The sequence below is a fragment of the Aythya marila genome (genome assembly GCF_965140915.1).
Source record: "Aythya marila genome assembly, chromosome: 2".
Lineage (NCBI taxonomy): Eukaryota > Metazoa > Chordata > Aves > Anseriformes > Anatidae > Aythya > Aythya marila.
This window is the reverse complement of record NC_139043.1, coordinates 133,162,370-133,185,975: the sequence shown is the minus strand read 5'-3', so window position 1 is coordinate 133,185,975 and position 23,606 is coordinate 133,162,370. Positions and strand designations below refer to the sequence as shown.

The 23,606-nt window shown below is 39.2% G+C and overlaps 1 protein-coding gene across 1 annotated transcript; it reads right to left on the bottom strand.

Moving 5' to 3' along the window:
- Positions 1-126: 126 nt before the first annotated feature.
- On the bottom strand, positions 127-21,439 carry INTS8 (integrator complex subunit 8). The gene is made up of 27 exons (XM_082752704.1): positions 21,247-21,439; positions 19,990-20,164; positions 17,295-17,435; positions 16,808-16,879; positions 15,762-15,813; positions 14,574-14,756; positions 13,974-14,081; positions 13,145-13,300; positions 12,907-13,007; positions 12,111-12,252; positions 10,896-10,966; positions 10,583-10,758; positions 9,998-10,131; positions 9,253-9,363; positions 8,398-8,599; positions 7,741-7,862; positions 6,462-6,646; positions 5,369-5,402; positions 4,644-4,700; positions 4,502-4,563; positions 3,487-3,605; positions 2,244-2,347; positions 1,555-1,605; positions 839-912; positions 688-752; positions 547-590; positions 127-339 (listed from the first exon to the last, which is right to left on the bottom strand). The coding sequence occupies exons 1-27, from the start codon at positions 21,374-21,376 to the stop codon at positions 223-225; spliced, it is 2,988 nt and encodes a 995-aa protein (XP_082608830.1). The 5' UTR covers positions 21,377-21,439; the 3' UTR covers positions 127-222.
- Positions 21,440-23,606: the final 2,167 nt, after the last annotated feature.

The window sequence follows — 23,606 nt, the reverse complement described above, 5'->3', positions numbered from 1 at the left end:
TCTCCAACCACTCCCCAGTGGAAACAGCTGAAGTTGTTGGTTCAGGCCTTCTGTACAGTTTGTAAAGATACGGGGTTTTATTATAAGATTTCATCTATTTCTAAATGAAAGATACCAGACTGTAAATGTTGTATAAAAGTTTAAATGAATTTTAAAAATAAAGTTGTGGAAGAATTTTTCTCTTCATTTTCACAAATCTCGGAGTGGTCTTCCAGCATTAGCCTAGAAGTAAAGCTTTGCCATTGCTTGAAGGAACTTCTTCTTTCTTCTCTGTGCAGCGAGTTGTAGGACCTCCTCGGGGTTACTGGCATTCAGCTCTGTCTGCCCAATGGCTTTGATCTTAAATAAAAGAGGAGAGAGGCATCATGAGCAGCAGTCAGTCCAGTAAAGCTGAAACATCTGAATACAAGCTTAATTCTTAGAAGTCTGGCTGCTGATGTATGTGATGAAATTAAAACTGGAAGTGACAATTATTATTTTCAAGGACTGCTGCAGGGAAGGAAAGAAACACTCAGGAAGTCCCCGCAGCACCCTCTGGTAACTCACCGCTATCTGCCTCTTGTCGGTCTCTCCTCTTTTGTGGTGGAGATCTGAAGGTAAATTAAGGAGATACTTGTGCAGAAGGCACTCTCTCCAGCCGTGAGCACACCCCCCCTACAAGCTAGCAGCATTCTAACGAAAGGATACACGTCAAGTACTCCAAAATCGTGACATCCCAAATGTATTCATAATAGGAATCCATGGCATCATGACTGAAAGAAAACACAAATTAGTGACACATTTACATATGGATGTTACAGGTAAGTGTCCATAATGGAAGCTGTACAGTAATAATTACCTGTTTTGTTCCTGCAGTGCCTTGAACGCAGTTTTATAGTCCACTTCTCTGAGGAACTGGCATAAAATAGCTACCTGTAAGGAAAGGCTCAGAGGTGACTTCACAGCCTTAGTGCCCCACAAATGGAAATCTGCCACATCGGTAACCCCACCCAGCTCTGAGACCTAACCAAGGGCTCCTTCCCACCCCAAGCATCTCCTAAGCACCTCAACTTCAAGGGCCTACATAGCTCCTTCTGAAATACTGACAGGAATACCTAAAGGAGGAAAAAACAAAGTTGCTTAGTCAAATTTGAAGGGATGCACCTGGCTTCCAGGGTTCTGGATGTATTTACTAGGCCCTGCTACAGGAGCTATTATAACTTTGTTACTTCCTGGAGAACAAACAGCCCCGCTGAACAACACTTGCCATGTGTGGTTATCTTGTAGAACAAGGCCACCTCTGCAAAAATTAAAAATATATAACCTAAGATAAAAATAGGACAGAATCCCCTCAGACTGTTTCTACTTCTGCAACATTTCCAAGCACTTATTTAGTTGCCTGTTAATTTGGGTCCATTTTGTGCATTAGAAGCAGTGGTGACAAAAGATTTTAATGCAGATTGCGTTTGCAAGGGAAGTCAGATGCAGTTTTACTCGTAGTAAGTTCTCCCCCCCAGGCTTTTGAAGTCAAAATATTTAGACACATTTTACTTGATATCACATTTCAGCTCTTACCTGGGTGTGACAGTTGAGTAAAGAACAACACTTTATCATTCTTTTTATCACCTACAGAATGGTTAAAAAAAAGAGTTTCAGAATGCTAGCATAGGATATAGGAACACAAACAGCAACAAATTTGTATTTATCTATTTATTAACTAAAAGGGATCAGTTAAATAACCATCTACAGTCTTCTAACCCCTTTCCCTGTCCTTGGGTTTTGTGCACACTCCACTGACCACCTGAGCTTTCACGATGCAGGAGAGTTCTCCCAAGTGTGATGTGTGCTACAGAGCAAAGCACAGCGTTTCTGGCAAAGGAGCAGGGCTGCAGCTTTGACTTTCGATAAAAGCTTCACCTTTTATCCTGCTGCCTGCAGGAGCAGCCTGACGCAAGGCTTGGATGGGGCTGTGACCGGTCAGAATTAACAGGGGAAGAAACAGCAGTGTGAAATGCTCACTTAAACACGAACAGAAACACAAGGAGAAGCAATGGGATAGGGCATGAAAACAGCCACTTCCCCTGCGCTTAGACAGTCCTGAAAAGCATGGGCCTGTCATTGTTACAGTGCATTGCACGCACACTTTCCTGTGACTTCTAAGGTTTTGTAGTTAGCAATTCTCTATCCTCAGAGGATTAGGGTGCTGACCAAACCCCAAAGGTTATTTCTGTACATCTAAATCCTATTTCAACACCCCAGCTCACCTGGTCTGTGAACACATCGGGTGGTACCATCTTGTTAAAGAAGTCTGAGCAGATAGCTCCTGCCTGCAGGTAATAGTGGAGGGCTGCCGAGTATTGATTTGTTGCTGTAGTGGGAAAAAAAAAAAAGCCAAAACAAGGACTTTAAAGTAAACACAGCAGTTAGTTCTAAGACTCAGCTCAGATGTTTACAGAATTATTTGGACATTAGCATCTCAGCTAAATTCCCTTTGGAAGCTTCTGGGATGCTGTCCCACTTCATACAAGCACTAAATGCTATCACTTCATAACCTCAAATCGCTCCCCCATATTTAAGAGGGGAGCCCAAACCTCACCTCATCTTCAGCAAGAATTTGTCTTCTAGACAAATCCTTCTCCTTTTAAATCAACAGGCTAGAATTTCTGCACTGCAGCTTACCGCACAGCACAGCCACGTTTCCAGCTCAAAAAGAGGTTTAGAAACACGCACCTTGCCTCCTGCAACAGCCCAGAGCACCAGCTTTGCCTCTGCTATCTGCTTTGTTGCCAGAGAAGAACAATCTGGCTTCAATGCTAAATTCCCCTAGAACAGAGCCTACAGAAAATTTCGGCCCAAGAAATGCCTGCGTTCTTTTGAAGATGGCAATGACAACATCCTCCTCTAGCACGGTAGTACTGTGCTTGTGTGGCTGGCTTCTGAAAGCCCATTCCTCAGCATCTCTCTCTCAGCTCATATGCCTTCCCTGTGGGAAGTGGGAGGTGAGGACAGAGAGATAGGAAAGAGCTTCCCATCACAACCAGCACTGGATCAGGAGTTCACGCTTCCTCATTTACAAACCCTAGATATTTCCCTATATAAAACACAAAACACCTCTACTTGAGCAGAGTAAAGCTGATCTCCACCTTAAATGCAAGCACTAGCCACAAAACCTTCATTCACTTAGTAAGAGACTCTAACGTTACAGGTTTGCATTACTGTATCACTCAAGAACTGACTGTACCCACTAAAAGAAGTGAAATTAATCACAGCTCTTACAGTAAAGTTTCCCTTACCCTAAAATCAAGTCCCCACTGAAAGCTCAGTCTGGCAACTTAGATACCTCCTCGGTGAATTCACCTACACAACCGCCCCCAAAGATTTTAAAGTTTTATCACTTAAGCTTCTTTTCATATAAGGAGATACAACAAAGGTTATGAAGGTAGGCAAATTTCAAAAGAAGAAGCGCCCCTATAGACATGCCAAAACCCAGATGTTGGTTTCACTTACCAAAATAAATATCTGCCTGGATAATTAACCAGAAGTGGTTGTTTGGGTTGATAGTCAACGCATAGTTGACCAGCTCTTTTACTGTTACAGCCACCGCTTCAAAATCCACTGATTGAAGGCTAAAGGGAAAAAAAAAGTAGAAAAAATCCTAAGTAATCGTTTCTTTTTTTACAGCAGTAATCTGAGTTCACATCTAGTTTAAGTCCAAACCGCTTTTTGCATTAAATGTCAAGCAAAAATAACATCAGTAAAGATCGTGCACCTGAAACCACCCTCAATTATCACAGCATCTGCACAAGCAGCCACAGACAGCAAGCTCTAGAATTTATGGAACTAGCTCGGAAAGGAAAGCTGCTAATATAGCTTGACACATTGCTTGGGCAGCCTTTCCTAAGGGTCACATGGAATCTCCATTTTTAAAAACATGTGTTTTTTTTCTTCACCCTATAACTAAGTTCTGGTAACAGACTAAAAACCATCTTCTGCTTGGCTTTCTAATATACACCAAAATCTATACACACCAAAATATATATACATATAATCATATATACACCAAAATGCCCCCAGGTATGACACACACACAGAGGCTGAAACAATGAGGTTCTAGCCCCACAGAGCCTATGAACTCTCTGAACTTCTCTAAACTGGAGAAGCACAGCTCAATCTGGCCAGGACAAAGCCATACACACCATATGCCACTAGTATTTTGGCAATTAATCAAACACTTCAAAAAAAGGTTATTTTATATTAAAATATTACATGGCTCACAGCCATACAGCTCAGTGAAGCACCCGAAAAAAAAAAAAAAAATCCTGTTTCTTGCATCTGCTTCTCTATCATTACCATCAAATCAAGAGCAGAAACCTCCACGCACCCAGACCAACTCATCTGCAAACAGGGGTCAGTGATGGCAGAAATGACACTAGCACACAGTAACTAGTCCACAGTAACTGGAACCAGACCAATTAATCTAAGTATATTTTGAAAACTGTATTTTGAGTTAGTATCGTCTTACTTGGGAATAGAGGAAGGCCAGATGGAAATGTACTCTGCTGTAATATCATTCACGATATCTTCCTAAGAGAAGAGAGAGAGTAAAAGAATTTACAAAGGGAAATGCTTCAAGAGATCCCAATGTGATCTTTATACGTACTAACCCGAACATTATGAAGCTTGACAAACAGGGACAATATCGTAGTTAAAACCAATGGTTCCTGGAAGGAAAAGGAAAAAAGAGATGGACGTTCCCATGAAATTAACAGAAATCCACTTTCTTCCCTAAGCTTTAAAGCTATGTCAGAAGTTCTGACATCATTATTTCCTACTGAAATAGGACAGTACTTCATTAAGAATCCTGCAGCACAGGAAGACAGAGAAAATTTAAGGAGTTTTCAATTATTTTAGACCTTCCTGAATAACTCCTTGAATATAAAATTTATTTTGACTTTGTACACCTCTCCCCTCCCACAGACTAACCTTAAACTTATGCTAGGTATACTACATCTTTCTGTGCATTTACACACACACACACTGAGCAGTTTCCCTTCCTTTTACTTCTGCTGCTTAATTTTGAGGCAAGTAGCAGCTTCCTCCTCCCTCCAAAAGAAATGATTTCCCAAGAATTCCAAGTACATAAATCTGCATGATAACTGGAATAAATTCGTGTTAACTAAATTCTACTGTCAGAATTCAGGATCAATTTGTTCAACATTAAGCTATTCAACACTGCTGTGTCAGGTGAAATAAATTTAGTTCTTCAGCCATATGAAAACATCTATATTGCTATTACATTTTCTGGACATTTCCTGTTAAATTCCAGAGAGGTGTTACACCAGAAGGAAGTTCTGACTGTACACACATTCCCAAGTCAGCTCTAACTTACCCGAAGCTTTTTGATGAAGGACAGCAATTCACTCCTAAATCAGGGACACAAAGATCTGTGTAAGTAATCGACCGCCACTGACAGCATATACAAACTTAATTCACTGGAAATAATTGTCAGCAAAGCAAATTCTTCATCTGCCAAAACAACCCGTCAGCTCTAAGCTTACAAATGCAGAGTGTATAAGTGGAAACGTTCAGTCAGGTCATTCACTTTCAATACAGTCACTGAAAAGTTTGATTTTTATAATTAAGAAAAGGTTAAAATAACAGATTGTGTCTTGTTTATCAAGCTACAAAAGGCATGAAAATCATTTTGTATTGAGTCAGACATTGAACTGTACTGGAAATCTCCAAGTTAGGACTGCAACAACAACCTACAAGCTTACAGAATAGGGTACACAGTGATCGTTTGTAATGCATATTGATTTATTTATTTATTTATTTATTTTGTCATGCCACATCAGAAATTGTCACCATAAGCAAGCCAGACAAGCACAGCCTGTTTGGAAAGGTTTTGCTGATTCTTTCCCCACAATAAAAACAGGGGCACTGCCCTTCACTGTCTGAATTACAGGGGTCAGAAGAGGTTCAGGATCCTAAAGTACACCTGTAGGGCTTCCTTTTTCTTGCCAGGGTGTACAATTAAGACATAAAACAAGCAGGAACCCTCTTCTACCCATCCCACATCAACGTAAGCAAAAGCAGCTGGCCTTTAGATGCACGTGGACCCGATTTACTCAAGAAAGGCAAAGGAGAAACCCATACTTTTGACAGAGGAACATTTGTTCAAGTTTTTAGTACATAAAGCCGTTCTGTATAACCACACATTTCAGATTTTATCATAACAGGCAGTTTATAGTCAGTCTTGGACTTAAGGAGAGGCTGAACATACTGTTTGGACAAATCAGAGTCCTAAATCCATCATCAGTTAACACTAAGGCAAGCAGAGATCAGGTAACTAAAAGGAAAAATCAGAGTTCTTCAGCTGCTGCCACCACTACGATGTGGAATACAGTCAGCTCTTGACTGGGACTTGGGGTTAAGTATACAAATCAAACAAAAAATCTTAAAAGTAACTTAAGAAAAGATACCTGTACATAATGCCTAGCGTAGACTCCCTGTGTTTTATCAAACTCACTCTGCCATCGTTCCCCCGTTTGTGCTGGTTGGATACACTGCAGATTTGTACAACCACTTCCCAGAGGTCTTTAGCTGTCCGTCTGCTTTCTTTGGGACCTGGAAGTTCTTTGCATGTAGCAGCCAGCAACTGTCCCAGCTGTGCAACACAAAAGAAGAAATACAGTAAGCAGACAGAACTTCTCTGAATATTGACTGGAGCAAAGGAATTATCGGTATTTAAGATGGCTAAGCAAACAATTTTAAGCTCCCAAACTACATAGCAACAGAACTAAGCTTTGCAGCAGAGGACCCTGACCTGTAATCTGGAAGATGAGAATTAAACAAAACATTATCCCTTTCCTACTTCCCTTATGGTGTATTTCATTATGACAAGTAGAATGTAAAACTTGTTTTCAGGAGCTTACTCAAATATATAGATTTTTTTTAGGTTGTATATAATATAGTTTTACAAACACTTGATCCCTCAAATACCCATAACTGTCATATAACAATTAATCTGAACTAAAGCAAAAATGAAGTTGTGCTGGCACCCTCTGCTACACAGAGAAATCTAAGGGTCAAAAGGGAATTTACAGGAAGCACAACAGGCAACCAGAGCAGGCCAAAAATGTGTCCTGTAATACAATCAGCATTCAGCTTCAGCTTTATTGCCTGACTGATGTAAAAACACTACTATAAAACCAGTTTGAAAGCCAGGTTTCAACAAGAGCAGTGCTTGAGTGTCCCCAGAAATTAAACACTGATATTGGGTTCAGAAATGGAACCCTTACAGTGCATTTGGTGTCTTTAGAACAGAAAGATGACAGAGACAAAGCCTGATATCTTTACACTTCTCAGCTCTGCCACATAAACCTAGGCTGAATCCCAGCTGAGAGGCGAGTCCTTCCCCGAGGTGCTGCTATAGGGTTTCAGCAGCCAGCTCGGGGGTTGTTACCACACGTGCCTGATGCTCAGGGACCCAACCTCAGCTGGCAGATGACAAGGGCTACGATGCAGTTCGGTTCATCTGTTCTGCAGCACAGCCCACAAATCTTCTGCCAGCTGTCAAGCACATTTGTTGTTTAGCCTTGCTCTGTCTTCTTTACCAGACTTTACTCATTGTAGCAATAAAAACGTGACAAACTTGTGGCAGAAATGTATGTGCTTCTAGAAGTACGAGAGACCTCAAGAAGAAAAAGTCAGTTACATCAGTTACAGTCCTACAAGGATTTGAGACAGAACAGCTGTTACCTTTACGTAAGGATTGGTTTGAACCAGAGGTAATGGAACTTGCATGGTCAAATACTCATTTTCACGCCAGTTTAACAAGAAGGCAACACATTCTTCAGCTATAACTTGTCGAAGAGGAATATCTGGAAGGAAACGGGGTCTTTTTTATTTTTGAGGAAAACAGCATTATATAAAATCAAGCAAAATTAATTTCCTTTAATTAACCATTTTTGTTTTGTATGACCTGTCACAGACAAAATGATGCCCAGCCCTAAAAGCCCAGCCCTCCAACAGCAACAGCACTACCCAACTCCCTCAGTGTGAAACCACGTAGACTACTTCAATAACTAATTAAACTTTTCAGATAAAGTGCAGACACATTTATCCCCTTCGAACCCTTTAAGTGGCACTAAAGAGAAACTGTCAATGTTCAGCAACACGTAGGCATCATGATGTCGTTGCTCCCATTTCCATCTTCTAAAGCTAAATGAATTTCTAAAGACTCATGAAATAACACATCAAACTTCACTGTTTTTCCAACATACTACATTGGAAAATACACTACATATTAAAAGTTATATAAATATATACTGAAATGTTTTATCTAAATACAAAGCTACTGCTTTCTCCTTCTCTTTGTGCTTTATGGTGTCTCAGGAAAAACAGCAATGCACTCACCAGGTACTCTCATTTCCAAATATCCTCGGACTCTGCTTATCAGATCAGAAGGAGGACGTTCTCCATTGGCACCAGGTCCAGCTTCGTGAGTGTAGATGTCCAAAAGCAGCATTTCGTTCAGCATGACTTGACGGAGTTTTGGAGAAAACTCTGTCACAAGCTCCAAGCAAGCAGCAAAAAGTTGCTTTGCATGGACAAAATCCTGCAACAAAGAGGATACACATTAATGGCTCTGAATGGATTCATGAGAAAAAAAAGAAGTCTAAGAGCTAAAATCCTGGCTGAAGAAGCCTTTGCATCCATTATTGTCAGCATTCCTTAAGAAACTACCAATAATCATTTACATTTTTGGGTCCTTTTGGACTTGCTGTTTAGCTTAATAGCTCTCACAGGTCCAAATCTTTCAAACAGAACAAGAAGTTTTTGCTTAAACATACCAAAAAAGTTAACTACAGGCATATTACTTAGACAGTTCAGTTCTGCCTTGTAGTTTTAACAGACTATACTATAGTCAATTACAAGGCAAGTAAAAGAGCATTCCAGCAAATTCTTTAAGTAGAACAGCCAAAAGAACATCAATGTGTCAAATCAACGTTGGGTTTAGGTGCAACGTGATTTAGTATATCCTAAACAAGACTTTGTATGAACTAAATTATCCCCCAACCCAACTCAGCGCAATGCCACTACCCTTGCTCTGGAACTTTGTGAGACAGGAATATTTAATTATGATATTACACCCAGAGCTTGTTACTAGATCTCTTTCACCTCCCATTTCTTCAGTTCTTTTTCTCAAAAAGGGCTTTCCATATTTTTTGTTCAAACTAACTCACCAGTAACTTCAGACAGCTTGCTCACCTTGATTGCGCTGCAGTGTAATCCCTTCGCCATAAGGATGTAGACCAAGTCCCTAGTCAGGTTATCTTTGATTCCTAAAATAACATTGCCGTAAACATTTGGTACTTCCCACTGAGAGAGAAACATGCAAGACATTTGCACAGGGTTTTAGAATTCACATCTTTGCTTAAGCACTGAAAATAAAACTCAGATGTCAAAAAATGATCGATTTCTAAGTGCCGTTTGCAGAAATGTTTACATCTAATCAGCAGTAATGTATAGTTCAGACAGACAGAATTACATTAAAAATTGTTGCCTACCCCACTTTGTTCATATGCACATAGGTTTGTTTGTTCATATGTGAACATGCAGTAATTTGGAAAAAAAAAGAAAAACACAAAAAGACAAGAAATTCTTACCTAAGAAAAAAAAGTACTCCCTCTCTTGCTCCCAGCTAAACAGCTACATTCCATGACAGAATTTAAACTAAAATAATATTGCTAACTGGTCAGAGCACTGAAAGCAAAAATGACAGAAATTTACTTTTTCACAAGGCAAAGTTGTGATACAGTCAGTTTAGCGTGAAGGTTCCACCTTTTTCATTCAAAATATGAGTTTAGATACATCTCATTATTATTACTGAAGGATTGTGCAGAGAGAAAATTGAAAAAAATCCATTTACATTCCACAGCAAAATATTTACTGTTCATTGTGATACAATGCCTAACCAGTCCTCAAATTAGTCTGTCATATTGAAACAAATTACCTTGTTTGAGACTGTCCAGAATTGGCGTTCTGAAGTCATACCATGCAATTCAATTAAGATCTGGCGAATCCTCCAAGGGTCTACTGACAATATGAGCTGATGTTCAAGCTGGCCAATATTGACACTTGCCGAAGCTAGGAGCAACAACAACAAAAAAAACAAATGAGGTCTCCAGGGCACTCCTTGATAATGTAGAGCCTTATCATTCCTGAGTAGATGACATTTGACTGCTCACCAGTCACACAAACATTAGTGCTGGTGTAAGTCCAGAGGCAGGAATACACCCTCCCTGCAAAAAGCTGCTAGTCAGATTCAGTTCAAACCAACTGCCACACCTCTCTTTGGCTTGGTCTAGTAGCACACACTTATTTTAGCATATACTCACTTGAGATACAAGCAGAAGAACAATGTTCTTGAACAAGCAGGACATTCATTGGCTAAAAGTTGGAAGTATTTGCTCTAAAACCCATTCTAAACTAGTTCTAAACTAGAAGACAGATCTGAAAAGAGATCTGCACCTATTTCCATGCCTGAGGTTACTGTGTAACTGCACAGATATAAATTTATGGAAACACTGAATATTACCTGGGATATCATAAAAAGAAGTCACAGGTTTTGTGCACAGGTTGATCCTAGGAGACCTCTTCCGCATTTCATCAATGAGCAGTTTCCGTTCATCATCTTTCAGAAGTTTTATGAACAGATCATGAGATGAAATCATGAAGACAAGCTGAAGATCTTCCAAATCCAAACACAAGTTTCTAAGTAAAGAAAAAAAAATAACAATCAGAAGGAGGAAGTTTATCATTTTTCCAGTTATAGGTTCTCAAAAGCATTTATTATGCTGCATTACATTGCTTACAACATGCAAATTCAGGGTATCAAAGCCAGTACATACTTGAGAAATGATGCCATTTTTCTCTTCAAAGATTCAGAAGCATTTTCCAAGTTTATTGATCTTGAACAAGCCTGGGGAAAAGTTAGCAATAACAACTAAGCCAGGGCTTAGAAATCTTAAAATATTTAGCTAGATACAGTGTGCTGATTCACAATTACCTATTAGTAACCCTCCATCTCAAGGGAGGCAAGACAGTTACCTGATAAACACCGCAGCTATCAGACAGATCAAAATTGCTTTCTCTGTACACAAGAAGCTTTTTCAGACAACTGATCTTCCTTGACACAATCTACTTTTTTTTTCAATCCAATTCCTGATATTTAGGCGTGCTGACTGAACACCACAGCATGAATCAGTCAAAAAGATCGTTACGTATATAAAGGCCTTTTGCACAAGTTTAAAAATGAACTGAAATTTCTGAGCACAAAACCATAAGATCCACTAGGATTAACTTTAAAGAAATACAACAGTTTAAATTCAACTGTTTAGTTATCTTTAATTGCCAGCTTACATGGTGTTGTTGTTTTTTTTGAGAAATATGCTCAATACGAGCAGTTGATGGAACAGCTTTTGCTGGCTCTGTATTTCAGAGTATTATTGGACAATATTAGCTACATACTTGAAGAGAGCAGCTGTGACTGACATGCAAAAGACAAGACTCAAATTAAGCAGAAGATATGAAACTAATGGCACAGCAACAGAAGGAGTAAGTCCAGTCCGAGCAACAACTTCTAAAAAGCTTCACTGAGAGCAAAAGTCTCACATATACAGAATGTCAGGATAGTTTCATGACTTGCTAGTTTTTACAACAAAGCTGGCAAGAGCGGTCCTCTTTCACAAATATTTTTTTCTAGTATCTCTCTCTCTGTCTTGGAGAATGTTTCTTTGTTCCTCAAAAAGAGATGTTCAGTAATATCACTATATATTTTAGTGAGGTCAGGAAACCCAGCAATTTCAAATCCCAACTGAAACAGTAAATCAACAAGGGTTCCTCCCGAACAGATGAACTAGCAACATAGATACAAGACTGATTACATACAGCGTATTTGTGCTATCTAAAAAGAAGTTGAATAAAGTTTGAGAAGTTATTGCACAAAGTATTTTTCTGTCTCAGAAACATAAGCATTACTTGCAACAGTTACACAGTTACATGGGGAAAGAGATACCTCCTTAAATACTGTCTCGCCTTCTAGTTTCAGGCAGTAATTTTCTTACCTCCAGGAGGAAGTCTATTTTCTCTTTGTTGGGTTTCAGGAACAGCAGACAAAACTGAACATCAATTATTTCACCCTGCAATATATCACGGACGGTGTTGCACACGCAGATTTTGAAACAAACTTCTTCCAGAGCGTCGTTCCTGCATGAACACAAAACCCAAGATCACAGAACTTCTCTGACAAATGCAGTTGGTATCAAGGCAAAGCTCCACGTGTCAGACCCCGAGACAAGTCTGGAGCATGTGCCTCTGTCCATGACTGCCCTCTAAAAAAATTTACTCAGGATCTACCTAAGTTCACCCAAGACCTCACTTTTTTTGAAAGAAAATTCCCTCCTTGCTTACAGCTCTGTTTCACACACAAGCTTCATTTTTGCTTCAGCCTGAGCACCACTGGGACTCCAACTAGAGCAGTGACCAACACACAGGTGCATCTCCTCTTCGTAAGCATTCCCCGCACACGGCTGACAGCCAAGATGACTTCAGGCATATTCACTTATCTCAGGATACGCAAACTGGGCTGGTTCAGCAGTGCACAAAGCTCCTAATCACAGGTAACTACGCTGCCAAAGTTCCCAAATGAAGTACACATCCCCTACAATATTAACGCTTAGTACGGCAGCCTGATTGGCTTTGACTTCAAGTTTTAGAAGTCCTCTACAGAGGCATTAACCTAGTTATAAATTTAAAAATGTGTATGTAATTTTTTTTTTTTTTTTTTAAAGACTTCATGTACTTGAAAATCTTAACTCATCTTCTCAACCACCTTGAGCAGACCATTATTTAACATCTCACCCTTGTAGAGCGTTTTGGAACAGCTCTCTTTGCACCGATTGCCTGAACTGAACAGGTAAACTGAGGGCTAGGTTATCTTCAAGGAATATCTTCACCAAGTCCTGCAACACAAACACATTGGAATGAATCACCAATGGATAATTCAATAGTTACAGATAACAGATTAGATGGGATCGTCAACACATAACAACAAAAACAAAGAACTCCACTAGAAGCAGGCTTTAATTAAGTGCAATACCTGATAGTTGCCAGTTTTCAAACAGTTATCGATTTGACTGTAAGGAGTTGCCTGTTGAGATGCATCATCATCAGACGAGGTAAGAACTCCACAAGCTTGACAGTACCCAGCCAACCGTTCTTCATCTATGGTGCAGTGAAGTGATGATGACCCAATCTGAAAAGGAATAGTCGATTCAATCTGAGTGATGAAGTATTATGAAACATAAACTTAATTCTGAAGCACAAATGGAGACTCACAGTTTCTCCCAATAACAATGAAACAGTAGAAGAACATGCGTGTACACACTTATGTTTTTGTCTTTTTTGCAGCTTACACCACGTTTTGTCTTTTTAAATGAAAATTTGGGTTTTGCAGTTTCAGAAATATTAATATAATATACATAAAAATGTCATCTTTTGTAAACGGTCAGAACACAGATCTCATTTCCAATAGAAATTTACATAAACACGAATAGGAAATGCTGTATGATTACCTTCCTCAGAAACACAACAGCACTACCAGAATAGCACAGTGGGCATGGATTTAACTGCTTAGTCAAGTTAGTATTAGCACCGGAGATGTTACTCTTGCATCAGTACTAGTTGTATAACCAAATATTCGATGCACAACAGAATAAAACAGTAACACATCACACCTGATCAATATCGTTTTGAACAAGACCCAAAAGTAAAACAAAGCAATGGAAGTTGCTGCCAAAATGCCACGAAGTTTCTTTTAAAAAAATGTGTGTAACATAACCTTTACACTGCTGAAGAAGGAAGTAGTGTGATTTACTTCTTTTTTCTTTAGAAGAGCTGAACATACACGGTAATAAAACACTCATTACCCTTGCAATCAACTCCCTTGTTTTGAAAAACTTCTCTTTTGCGTTTTCATGAAGTGCTGCATTCGTAGCTCCTTGTTGAAAGTAGATTGCACCCAAGTCATAGCAAACCTGTAAACAGCATTGATACAGAACATGTTATCTTGGAAATTTATATAACATTTCAAGTCAACATTAAGTATTTCAGCTCAGTTTTTACAGATATTTAAACTAATCCCAGTTTTATTTATTATATTGACACACGCTGCGTATCTTTTCCGCCATATTTTGTTTCCTTTGTAACTGTGATCTCAGTGTAAGTAATTCTGCACAGGCATTAAGAAAATTACAGAATGATTTCCACGGAATAGTAAGAAGAGTGCAATAAGCAGTCCTTGTCATACAGTGGTTTACTCCAGACTAGGAAAAAGCTGTTTGTGAGCAACAAATTTATAATGTTGAAAGAAGTTTTAATAACATAAAAATGACCTCAATAACATTTTACTGCAGTGAAGAAAGAACACAAAAATATCAGTAGAAAAATACTGCGGTTTATTTCAAAACATCACGCAACATTTTGTCTAAAGAAACAAATTGGAAGCTTCAGTCTAGAACATAAAGTACCTGGCACTGTATCTCCTCCGCACTGATTTTCAGTCCAGCTGTGGAACTCTCTGTTTCTCCATTCACCATACCAGGCTCCATGGCTAATAAATCCAGGGTTCTGATCGTGTGGACATAGAGATCTTTATTCAATTTAAGTGCTCCTTCTAGCACCAGGATGGAATCAGCAGCCTGCTCCTTCAACTGTAATAGTTCACATACATTATAAAAAATAAATTAATGGTTTTCAAGCTTAGCTTGGTGTTTAAATACTAGAAATTTAACAGCATAGTAAAGTGATAGCAAAGAAAATTTCCTTAATACGCTTGTCTGCTCCTGTATTTCTTGTACAATAATGAAATTTCAGGTACTTAGAGAAACAAGATCAGACCCTTACTTCCAAGAGGGAAACAAAATATTTTTCTCCCAGTTTCACCTATGGCTGTTTATCCACTTCTGGAGCATTAAGTTATCCAACAGCTGAATTGTAAATTCTCAGCTATTATTTCATAGGTGAACTAAAAGCAGCTTCTCTTTGAATAGCAAGATTTTTCCAGAATTTAGGACAAATTGGTGAAACAGTTAAACATCATTTTTGTTCACTTAGTTGAAAAAAAAAAAAAAAAAAAAAAAAAAAAAAAAAAGAAATTAAGTATAAATGCAAAGCCTTTAACTTATTCTAAGTACAAGAGTAGGGAAAGGAGCTAGGCTACTTCTGAAATAAAGGTTTTATTTTTCCTTGCTTGTCTCAAAGGAAAATACTTTAAGCACATTCTGTTGAGCACATTGCATTCTGTTGAAAGCAACATACAGAAAATGCACCTACTAAATCCTCTTAAGAAAAGTTAAGCATTATATTTTGTTGCCATATGATTGTACACCTCAAGCACAGCATGGTCTTACTAACCACACACTCATTTTGTAGAGGCTTGCTTCATTCATATGGCTCCAGGGATGGACTGATGAAAGAATACTTCAATCTCGCAAAACAAATGCCATACTAAATCCACTACAACACTGTCCAAAACACAGCAAAACTGTTGAAAATGCTAGAAGTGGCTAATGTAACATAAATGTACCAAATCCAACAAAATTGTGATGCAATTGTTGATCTCCTGGCCATTCATATTTACATATGTACATATGTATATTTACATATACATGTTATATGTAGGTTCAAGCAAAAACTAGAGGTGGATAAAGTCTCACCACTTTCAGAATATTTTCAGTTAGTTCCTTTTCTTGCTGCATCTGGTTCATCCTGAAGAAAGAGAGATGTAGTCAACACCTTAATTATAAAGCAAGCCATCCCATTATTTTACTTCATGCTCTAAAGCACAACTAATTCCAAAAACGTTTTGCTTAACTGTTTTTAACATCATTGCGCTGGACCACCAAACATTCTTGGTTATCTCTCTGAAATACAGAATTATGTAATTTAAAGATATAATGAAGAGTTTAAGAATATGTTTTAATAAAATGAAAGTTTCAGTCTTCATTTCCTTGTGTATTTGTTCATTGTTGTCTTTTTATATCAGATCGTTAATATTAGCAAAATCATCATGAAGCAATCAGCTTCAACAGCCTCAAGCTGTTGAAGTTTCACTGCTAAAACCTTCACAAGCATACATGAGGGGCAGGAGCAGGGTTTGCATGATTATGTAAAAAGTAGAAGTATTTTAAAACTATTTCCCCATATAGAATCTTCTGATTCAGGATCAGACCCAGATACAGATAGGACAGTTCAAGATCTCTAGCAGAAATATGAGCAGGGTTTCTAATCAACAAACTTATCGGACTCTCTCATACAAGCCAGAATATTATTCATCTAATACTAGAGTACAAAATTAACATAAAACACTTGCAAATTACCACTTATCTATAACTTTGTGAATTGTTGTAAAAAAACTGTACTAAGCAAGCCCATGTAAGTTCAAACAAGACGCAAAAAAATATATTGTTTCAACTAGAGAATAAGCTTTCTGCCCGGAGAAACTGCCATCTCCCTTTCTTCTGCTATTTTTCATGCCTCTACAAAGTCACAGATAACAACATAATAAAAAAGTAGAACCACAGACATACAGGTATATTGAGCATGCATGACAGGAAAATAAGAATATACTTGAAATTAATGCAAGTTTTCAATCTTACAGCTAACCATTTTAAGCAACCGTAGATGATTTATTTCAATTACAGATTCTATTTCTGATTATAAAATACACATGAAGTTCAAATGAATCATACTGCTAACTTACACGTTCAGTTGAGGTGGACCAGGTTTCACTTGCTTTACAGGAAAACTGCTTTTAACAATGGTCCTTATTGCCCTACAGGGAGGGAGAAAATTAAGCAAAGAATGGCATTAGCTTCAGAAGTGTAATAAGATGACACACCTCTTAAAAATATCAGTTTATCATTTCAGATACTTTAAACCATTACTATACACCCTCTACTATTTAAGAAATGTTCTTAAGCTGACAAAAAGCTAAATGGTAATAAGATTTTTATTTTTATCTTTATGAGATGACACTTCAAACCACTACCTTGACCATTTTGTCAGGGAACAAACCCAGCTTTAAAATCACTTTTCAGGCTTAAGCTCCTCACTACAAGCCATTTACAGGCCACAACTCTATTAGTACTTTAAGATTCTTTCTCATTCTACATACAGGTACATAGAAAGAAGAAAACAATGTTTACTTCTAAGACAATAATCTTAAAATCACTATAGAAGGAGTTTACCATCTGTTGTAGAGCAGTATGGCCATTGCAGTGGTTGGGGGTATGCTGGACAGGTCTACATCCACGTGCTTAGTCCCTGGGGGAACCTTGCTGATACACAGCAGCTCATTCAGGAGCATGTTCAACACAGGAACAGATAAACTGTCAGAAAGAAGAGAATCAGGTACTTCATACAGTAATTCTACTTCTGGAATGTTTAAATAATACACACTACTACTTTGTACTAGTTAACAAGGCATGGTTAGTATGGTTAGTATGTCTGCTTAGCATAACGAAATGCTCTGTATCTGATGATGTTCTAGATCAGAATGTAAAGCAACAACCACTATTAGGAATGACAGTAAAGCTCGTGGAAGGTTATCTTGACAGAGCTGATCTGCTTCTGTGCACACTGCATTAGTCTGTTCAGACACATCCCAAAAATAATTCATTCATTTATAGCAATAGGTCCCAAAGAGTGAGAAATTCTCCTCAAATAAGCCCCAGATCATACACCCAGAAGGTAAGCAGTTTTCATTTCCATATTTGCATTTCAAGTGGAACTTCACTCATGTAAAGGAGACATTTATCTGTGCAATTATGTCTTTTTGAGCCATCATCTGCCACCAAACGATGAAGTTAATAGCAAGAACTGGAACAGAGCATTGTAGTTCCACTGTAAGCTGTGGTACATAACACCATACATTAGGTGGGACAGAACCTTCCCTGATAAAATGGGAAGGCATGCAGGCTGGATTGCATCACTCCACGCTTTTGAGGTGTAATTTAACACAACTGAAACAATATTGCTAATTTGGACATTGGTTGAAATTAGCAGTGATCTGCTACTCTGCCAAAGTACCTTGAACTTTTTCAAAGTTGCATTTTTTGCAACCAGCATTGAAAATAACCAGATGAAACCATATTTGTAGCAACTAAAGCCAGAAACCTTGTTTAATAAATTGTATGTCTTGTGTTCCATTAGACTCAACGTCTGTCACCACGCCATGATTTTTAAACTAACACACACACTGGTTTTTACTAATGGCAGGTCCAGGAATCTTGTTTGCATTGGCAAGAGCAGAACATTATTCGATTAACTATAACAGCAGAAGTTTTAGAAAAAGCTGTGCTCAAAAGCTGCTGTTCTTTTTTAAACTACCCTGACTAAAACTATGGGTATTGTCAGTTAGAAATCAAAAAGCATAGTTCTTCACTGAGAACAATCTGAGGCTTCGTGAGCTCACAGAGCGAGAACTCTTCCTAGCATATAGAGAGATGCTGAATTAGGAATTGAAATGGCTTCAGATTATTTCTCAGAATAAAAAAAAATTCTGTGCTGAATCCCAGAATCAGCCCAACATTGTCAAACAGGAAGGCTGATTTTTTAATCAGGATTATACCTATATTTCAAAAGTAAGAGGTACTAACTGACAGAAAGTATGCCACCAATAAATGCCAGTAGAAGTTCCTCCGGCAAGAAGGGAAGCAGCCTTAAAGATGCCCTCTTGTATGCACTCATATACATCTGATTTCAAAGCTAAACTATGTATAAAAACCCCTACTGTATGCCAGATATTTCTTTTAGTACAATATTTTCATAACTAACCGCAATAAGGGTTTAAGCTTATTCTCTGCAGTTGCGTAGCACCTTGCAAAAGTACTTAAGGATGCAGTAATCCAGCCTCACAACACTCCACTACGGCAGATAAATATAACATAACAGATATGGGAAAAAAAAGGTAAAGAAGTTCATAGGTAAAAATCACGGACATCTCATCCCAAGTCATTTTATCAATCATGATAGCACATTATTTAAAAAAAACATTATGATCTTTATATATTAAGAAGCACAAAGAAAAGTTGGAGAGACAAGCCTCATCACTACTTTGAAGGAAGAGTTTTCAAAATACTTCTGAAATTAGTGAATTTCTCTAACACATGATAAGGAACATGCAATTTTCAGATTAACTCCACAGAAATAAGACAATAAAATATGATTTAAAAAACACACCCCAAAAAAATCAATAAACTGAGTCAACTTAAATTTTATCTAACAAAGAACTTTCTTCTTTCAAGGTGTCTGCAACTCTAACATACACTGAAGAAGTGGAGAACAAGTCTTGCCCCACTAAGTGTAATTCCCTAATGCTCAGCAATGCCAAAGCAAATAGTTCCAGGCCTTGCAAGACCATTCAGTAACTGAAATTATTGGCAGGAGGAGGAGCAGTTTGTCTATTGCCCATTTCAACCACAGACAGTTCAGTGATCTAGCTCACAAATATATGGAGCGTTTTGCAACTATAAAGCTGGAGCAAGAGCTCCAACTTAATGCATTTCAGAATGGGGAAACTTAAGGTGTTTTTGTCATTCTAGAAAGTATAACCTAAAACTCATCTTTACACAGTAGGCATTTGGATGTCTTAGAACAGAATGTTTGCACCTAAGCATTTTATCTTTAAATTATTAACAGCATTGGTCTGTTTATGTCTAACTTGTGGATGTAACAGAATTTGATTTCAGCTGGCAGACCCAAGACGCCTCTTAATCTCAGAAAGATACTGCCCTAATAGCAAGCACAGGAAATATCCATTTGTCAAAATAAAAAATTAAGCCACAAGTAGATCAGGTTGATGGTTGGACTTGGTAGCACTGAAGGTAAATGATTCTATGATTCTAAGTTTAGTAATTTCCATATGAAGAGAACAGACCATACCTTTTCTCTAGTACATCCAAATCCCACTTCAAATGGGCAGCAACTTTAAGAGCAAGAAGTTTTAAAATGCGGTTTCTTTTGTTATCAGGTGGTGGCTGGACTTGGTTCTGTTCGTTCACCGATGGCTTGGAAGCTTGTTCCAAGAACTGGACGATCAGCTGTACAGGTGGTGGATCTGCAGAAAACACAACAAATTCTCTTCAAATTCCACGTAAGCCCAGAAATTCATTTCTTATTGCAGCCATGATCACAAATACCTTATCTCTTAATCATTTATACGGACAACATTGTCACCTGATGGGTTCTAATCCCAAGGGGTATTTTGTTTATGCTGAATCAAATCAGATTAACTTCTCTTTATTTAAACTTCAAGTTTATTTGACTACAAAAACTGCATTCTTACACTTTCATTTATTTTCCTTATTTTGTAATAATAAAGTTTTAGTACTCATATCTACAGAAAATAACTGCTGTCCATTTAAATCAGAGTTAGCTGTTGTAAGAATACATGCCTGCTTACACTTCTTCTCTGTACCTTAAATGTATTTATGAGCATCTTCTGTTATTTCTGTGTACATTTAGAAAAAAAAAGAAAAAAAAGAAAAGTATGATTTTAAAAGATGTGAAAGCTGCAAAATCTCTCCCTTACAATAAGGCAGTCTCCCCAGGACCTTCGGGCTGTTCTGAAGAACCGAAGACAAAAAAAAAACAACTGTTCATCAATATTTTTTATTGGAAAATAGCAGAATAAGGTCTGAGCACAGAAGATATGGCCTGACTGTGCTTAAATCTATTTTACTTAAACCTACAATACTGTCACTGGTGTGCTTCCCATCTCCTCCAGCTGCTTGGAGAATCTAGGGTCTGAAAAAAATGATTTTTCTCTCCGATCTTCAAAAGATCAGCTACTATAAAATATTGGTTTTAAAAGTTATTTACAATACACTTTGGGTTACAGCTTTTTATTCGTTCCAGCCCAAAGCAAAGCAACTCCATCCAGTCCAGCAGGGAGCCCTCAGGGGGGCAGCAGCTCTTTATGCTCGCAAGCCGTAACTGGGGAAACCCGGCTGCACACCGCACTCATTTTACCCAGCAGCACTTTCCATTAAAAACGAAAACAACAACAACAAAAAAACCTTCCCTGTAACATTTCCGTAACTTAAAAACGCAAAACGAAAACACGGCGAGGAGGGGACGGTGAAACAGCCCCCGTCTCTGTGCCTCTCCCCCCCACCCCTCCCACCTCCAGCCACGCACCGGGCGAGGGCTTCCTGAGGTGCTGCTCCAGCAGCTGCTCCTCCAGCAGGAACTCGAACCAGGAGGTCTGTGGCGGGGTGCATGGCCGGCTGGACGTGGCCGCCTCCCGGTCGGCCGCCTCAGCGCTCATGGCGGCGGCGCTGCCCCGCAGCCGGGCCCCGCAAGCCGCCGCAAGATGGCCGCCGGCCGCGGGCAGCGCGGGGCGGGGCGCGGGAAGAGGCCCTGCCCTCCGCAGCGGGGGGGGGAAGATGGCGCCGCTGTCGCCTCAGGCGGCTGAGGGAGGTATTGGTGGTTCCCCAGGGCTTGGTGCTGACTGCGTGAGGATGAGCAAGGAGGTCCCGAAGTGGGAATGTCGGGGGAGAAAGCACAGCTCGACCGGTGTCTGAAATCGGTGGGAGTGTGGGCTGGTAGCACCCCATCACCACTGCTGCCTTCATTGCCTCTGCCTTGGTGCTGGCTCCACTCTGTGCCCTCTGTGGTGCTGTGGCGCTGAGGTTAGGGTCCAAGTGAAGGAGCATCCCTCACCACACACACTCACTACTGGACCCCACACCCCATGGGCTCAGGAAGCCTCCCCTAAGCCCTCCTCTCCTTCCTCCCTTCCCCTACGAGCCTCTCAGGTCCACCTAAGCAAGGTTCACCCATGAAGAAAAAAGTCTTGGATGCTGAGGTGGGATAACTTGCTCACAATGTGCTCCCACCTCGCACATCTTGGGATGTGCTGAGTCCTACTGGCCTGCCTCAGCCCACACTGTCCCATGCTTCCACTAGTGAGGAAACAAAACTCAGCAGGGAGGTTCTGCCCTTGAACAGCATTGCTAAGCCCTTCTAACACTGAGAAGAAGGGTGTACTGCATGCATTTAACGATTGTCAAGAGAAAACCATGAAGTTCTTTGTTCCTTTCCCATCATATATGACGGACAAGTTTAGAAAAGACAGTCTTCTGAAGTGGGAATGGTGTTTTATGTACGAAAGTCCACGCTTTCAGGTCTTTGTGTTGAAGAAAATTAAGAGTAGAAAAAGGTCAGATTAATTTGGTCAATTTACCTAAGGAAACCCCAAAACTACTTAAAATGGACTTGAGCTTTACTAATTGCAGTTCAGTTTAAGTCAGCAAAATTCACTTCTGCGAGGGTAAGACACATGGTCCCATGACCATGGGCTAATACTCATCTCCTTTTAGGAGGTCAAAGAGCATTCAGCTGCTACAAAGAAACATGACTCGAGGTCAGATGGTGCTGTCTGTAGCTGAGATTCACTCCTGTAACCCTTCCTAAGAACTTCTGAGAATTATGACAAAAAAAGTATCCTTTTGTATCAGGGACATCTGACAAAATGAATAGTGTTAATAACTGCAGGATGATCAAAGCATTTGTGATTCAGAAACTGGCACACCTCCTTCTCCTGGAAGAATGCCTTGCTATGAGGTTAAAGTTGAACCTCAAGAGGTAAAGCAAAAACTTCACCATTTCTTCCGCTTGGCTTCAGTAAAAGAAATTTTATTAGTTCATATTGGAAGGTAAAACATAGAGTAACATGTCAGGGTAATTAAAGGTATTTTGGGTTTCTTGCCAAACCGATTTTAGCTCCAATACTTTGTAGTGCTCTACATATTCTTATTAGATGTTATCAGTTGAGAAGAAACATGCTGCCAAAGAGAATCAGGATTTATGGCAAAACAATTAGCCCTACCCCAAACATCCAAAGTGAAAATTACTTACCTAAATAAATTATTTTTATTTACTGTCTTAAATGAGGAGTAAAAACAAACAAAAAAAAAGGCGAATCTTCCTCCTGCCCAAGCACACCTTAACACTTTCTTTCCATAACGCAAAGAAACTAAGGCCTTGGTCCATGAACAAGGGCAGATTAAAGTCCAGTGGCAGAAGCAGCTGCTTCTTTTCAGGAGTAACATTTATTGTTAAAAATTATGAAATAATTATTTAAAAAAATATGCTAGTAAAATGTTCACGTTTGCATAGTCTGTGGCTATTTATGTCAGCTCTAAGCTACAACTAGCAGGCAGCTGTTTCCCATGTTTTTCAGACATCCCTGTTCCTAGGGTGTCAATGTCTGGGGAAGGATGAGAAGCAGGATGATGAATAGCAGAGGATTTTGACTGTCTCAGTCATTTGGCTGAATTTCTCAAATACGTTACCAAGAAAAAAGAACGCAGGTTTTCAGTGAAGATACACAATGAATACCTCTTTTGTCCCATTCATTGCCTCAAGTGATTGGGCTGTTTTTCCTTTCCTACTCATCTGCTCAACAGACACAACTTCTGCAGCAGGTGGAAAAGCAAATGCTGCATCAGACTATTGCTCTGTATGGCACTTTTACAGTCTCAGTCCAGAAAGTG

Bases quoted from the DNA above. Each gene is read 5' to 3' on its own strand.
- INTS8 (XM_082752704.1), bottom strand. From the start codon at position 21,376: ATGAGCGCTGAGGCGGCCGACCGGGAGGCGGCCACGTCCAGCCGGCCA. The intron at 9,364-9,997 runs GTAATTTGTTTC...TTTCTCTCTCAG, and splicing joins TCTGGACAGTCTCAAACAAG to TGGGAAGTACCAAATGTTTA. The intron at 340-546 runs GTGAGTTACCAG...CTTTTATTTAAG, and splicing joins CCGACAAGAGGCAGATAGCG to ATCAAAGCCATTGGGCAGAC.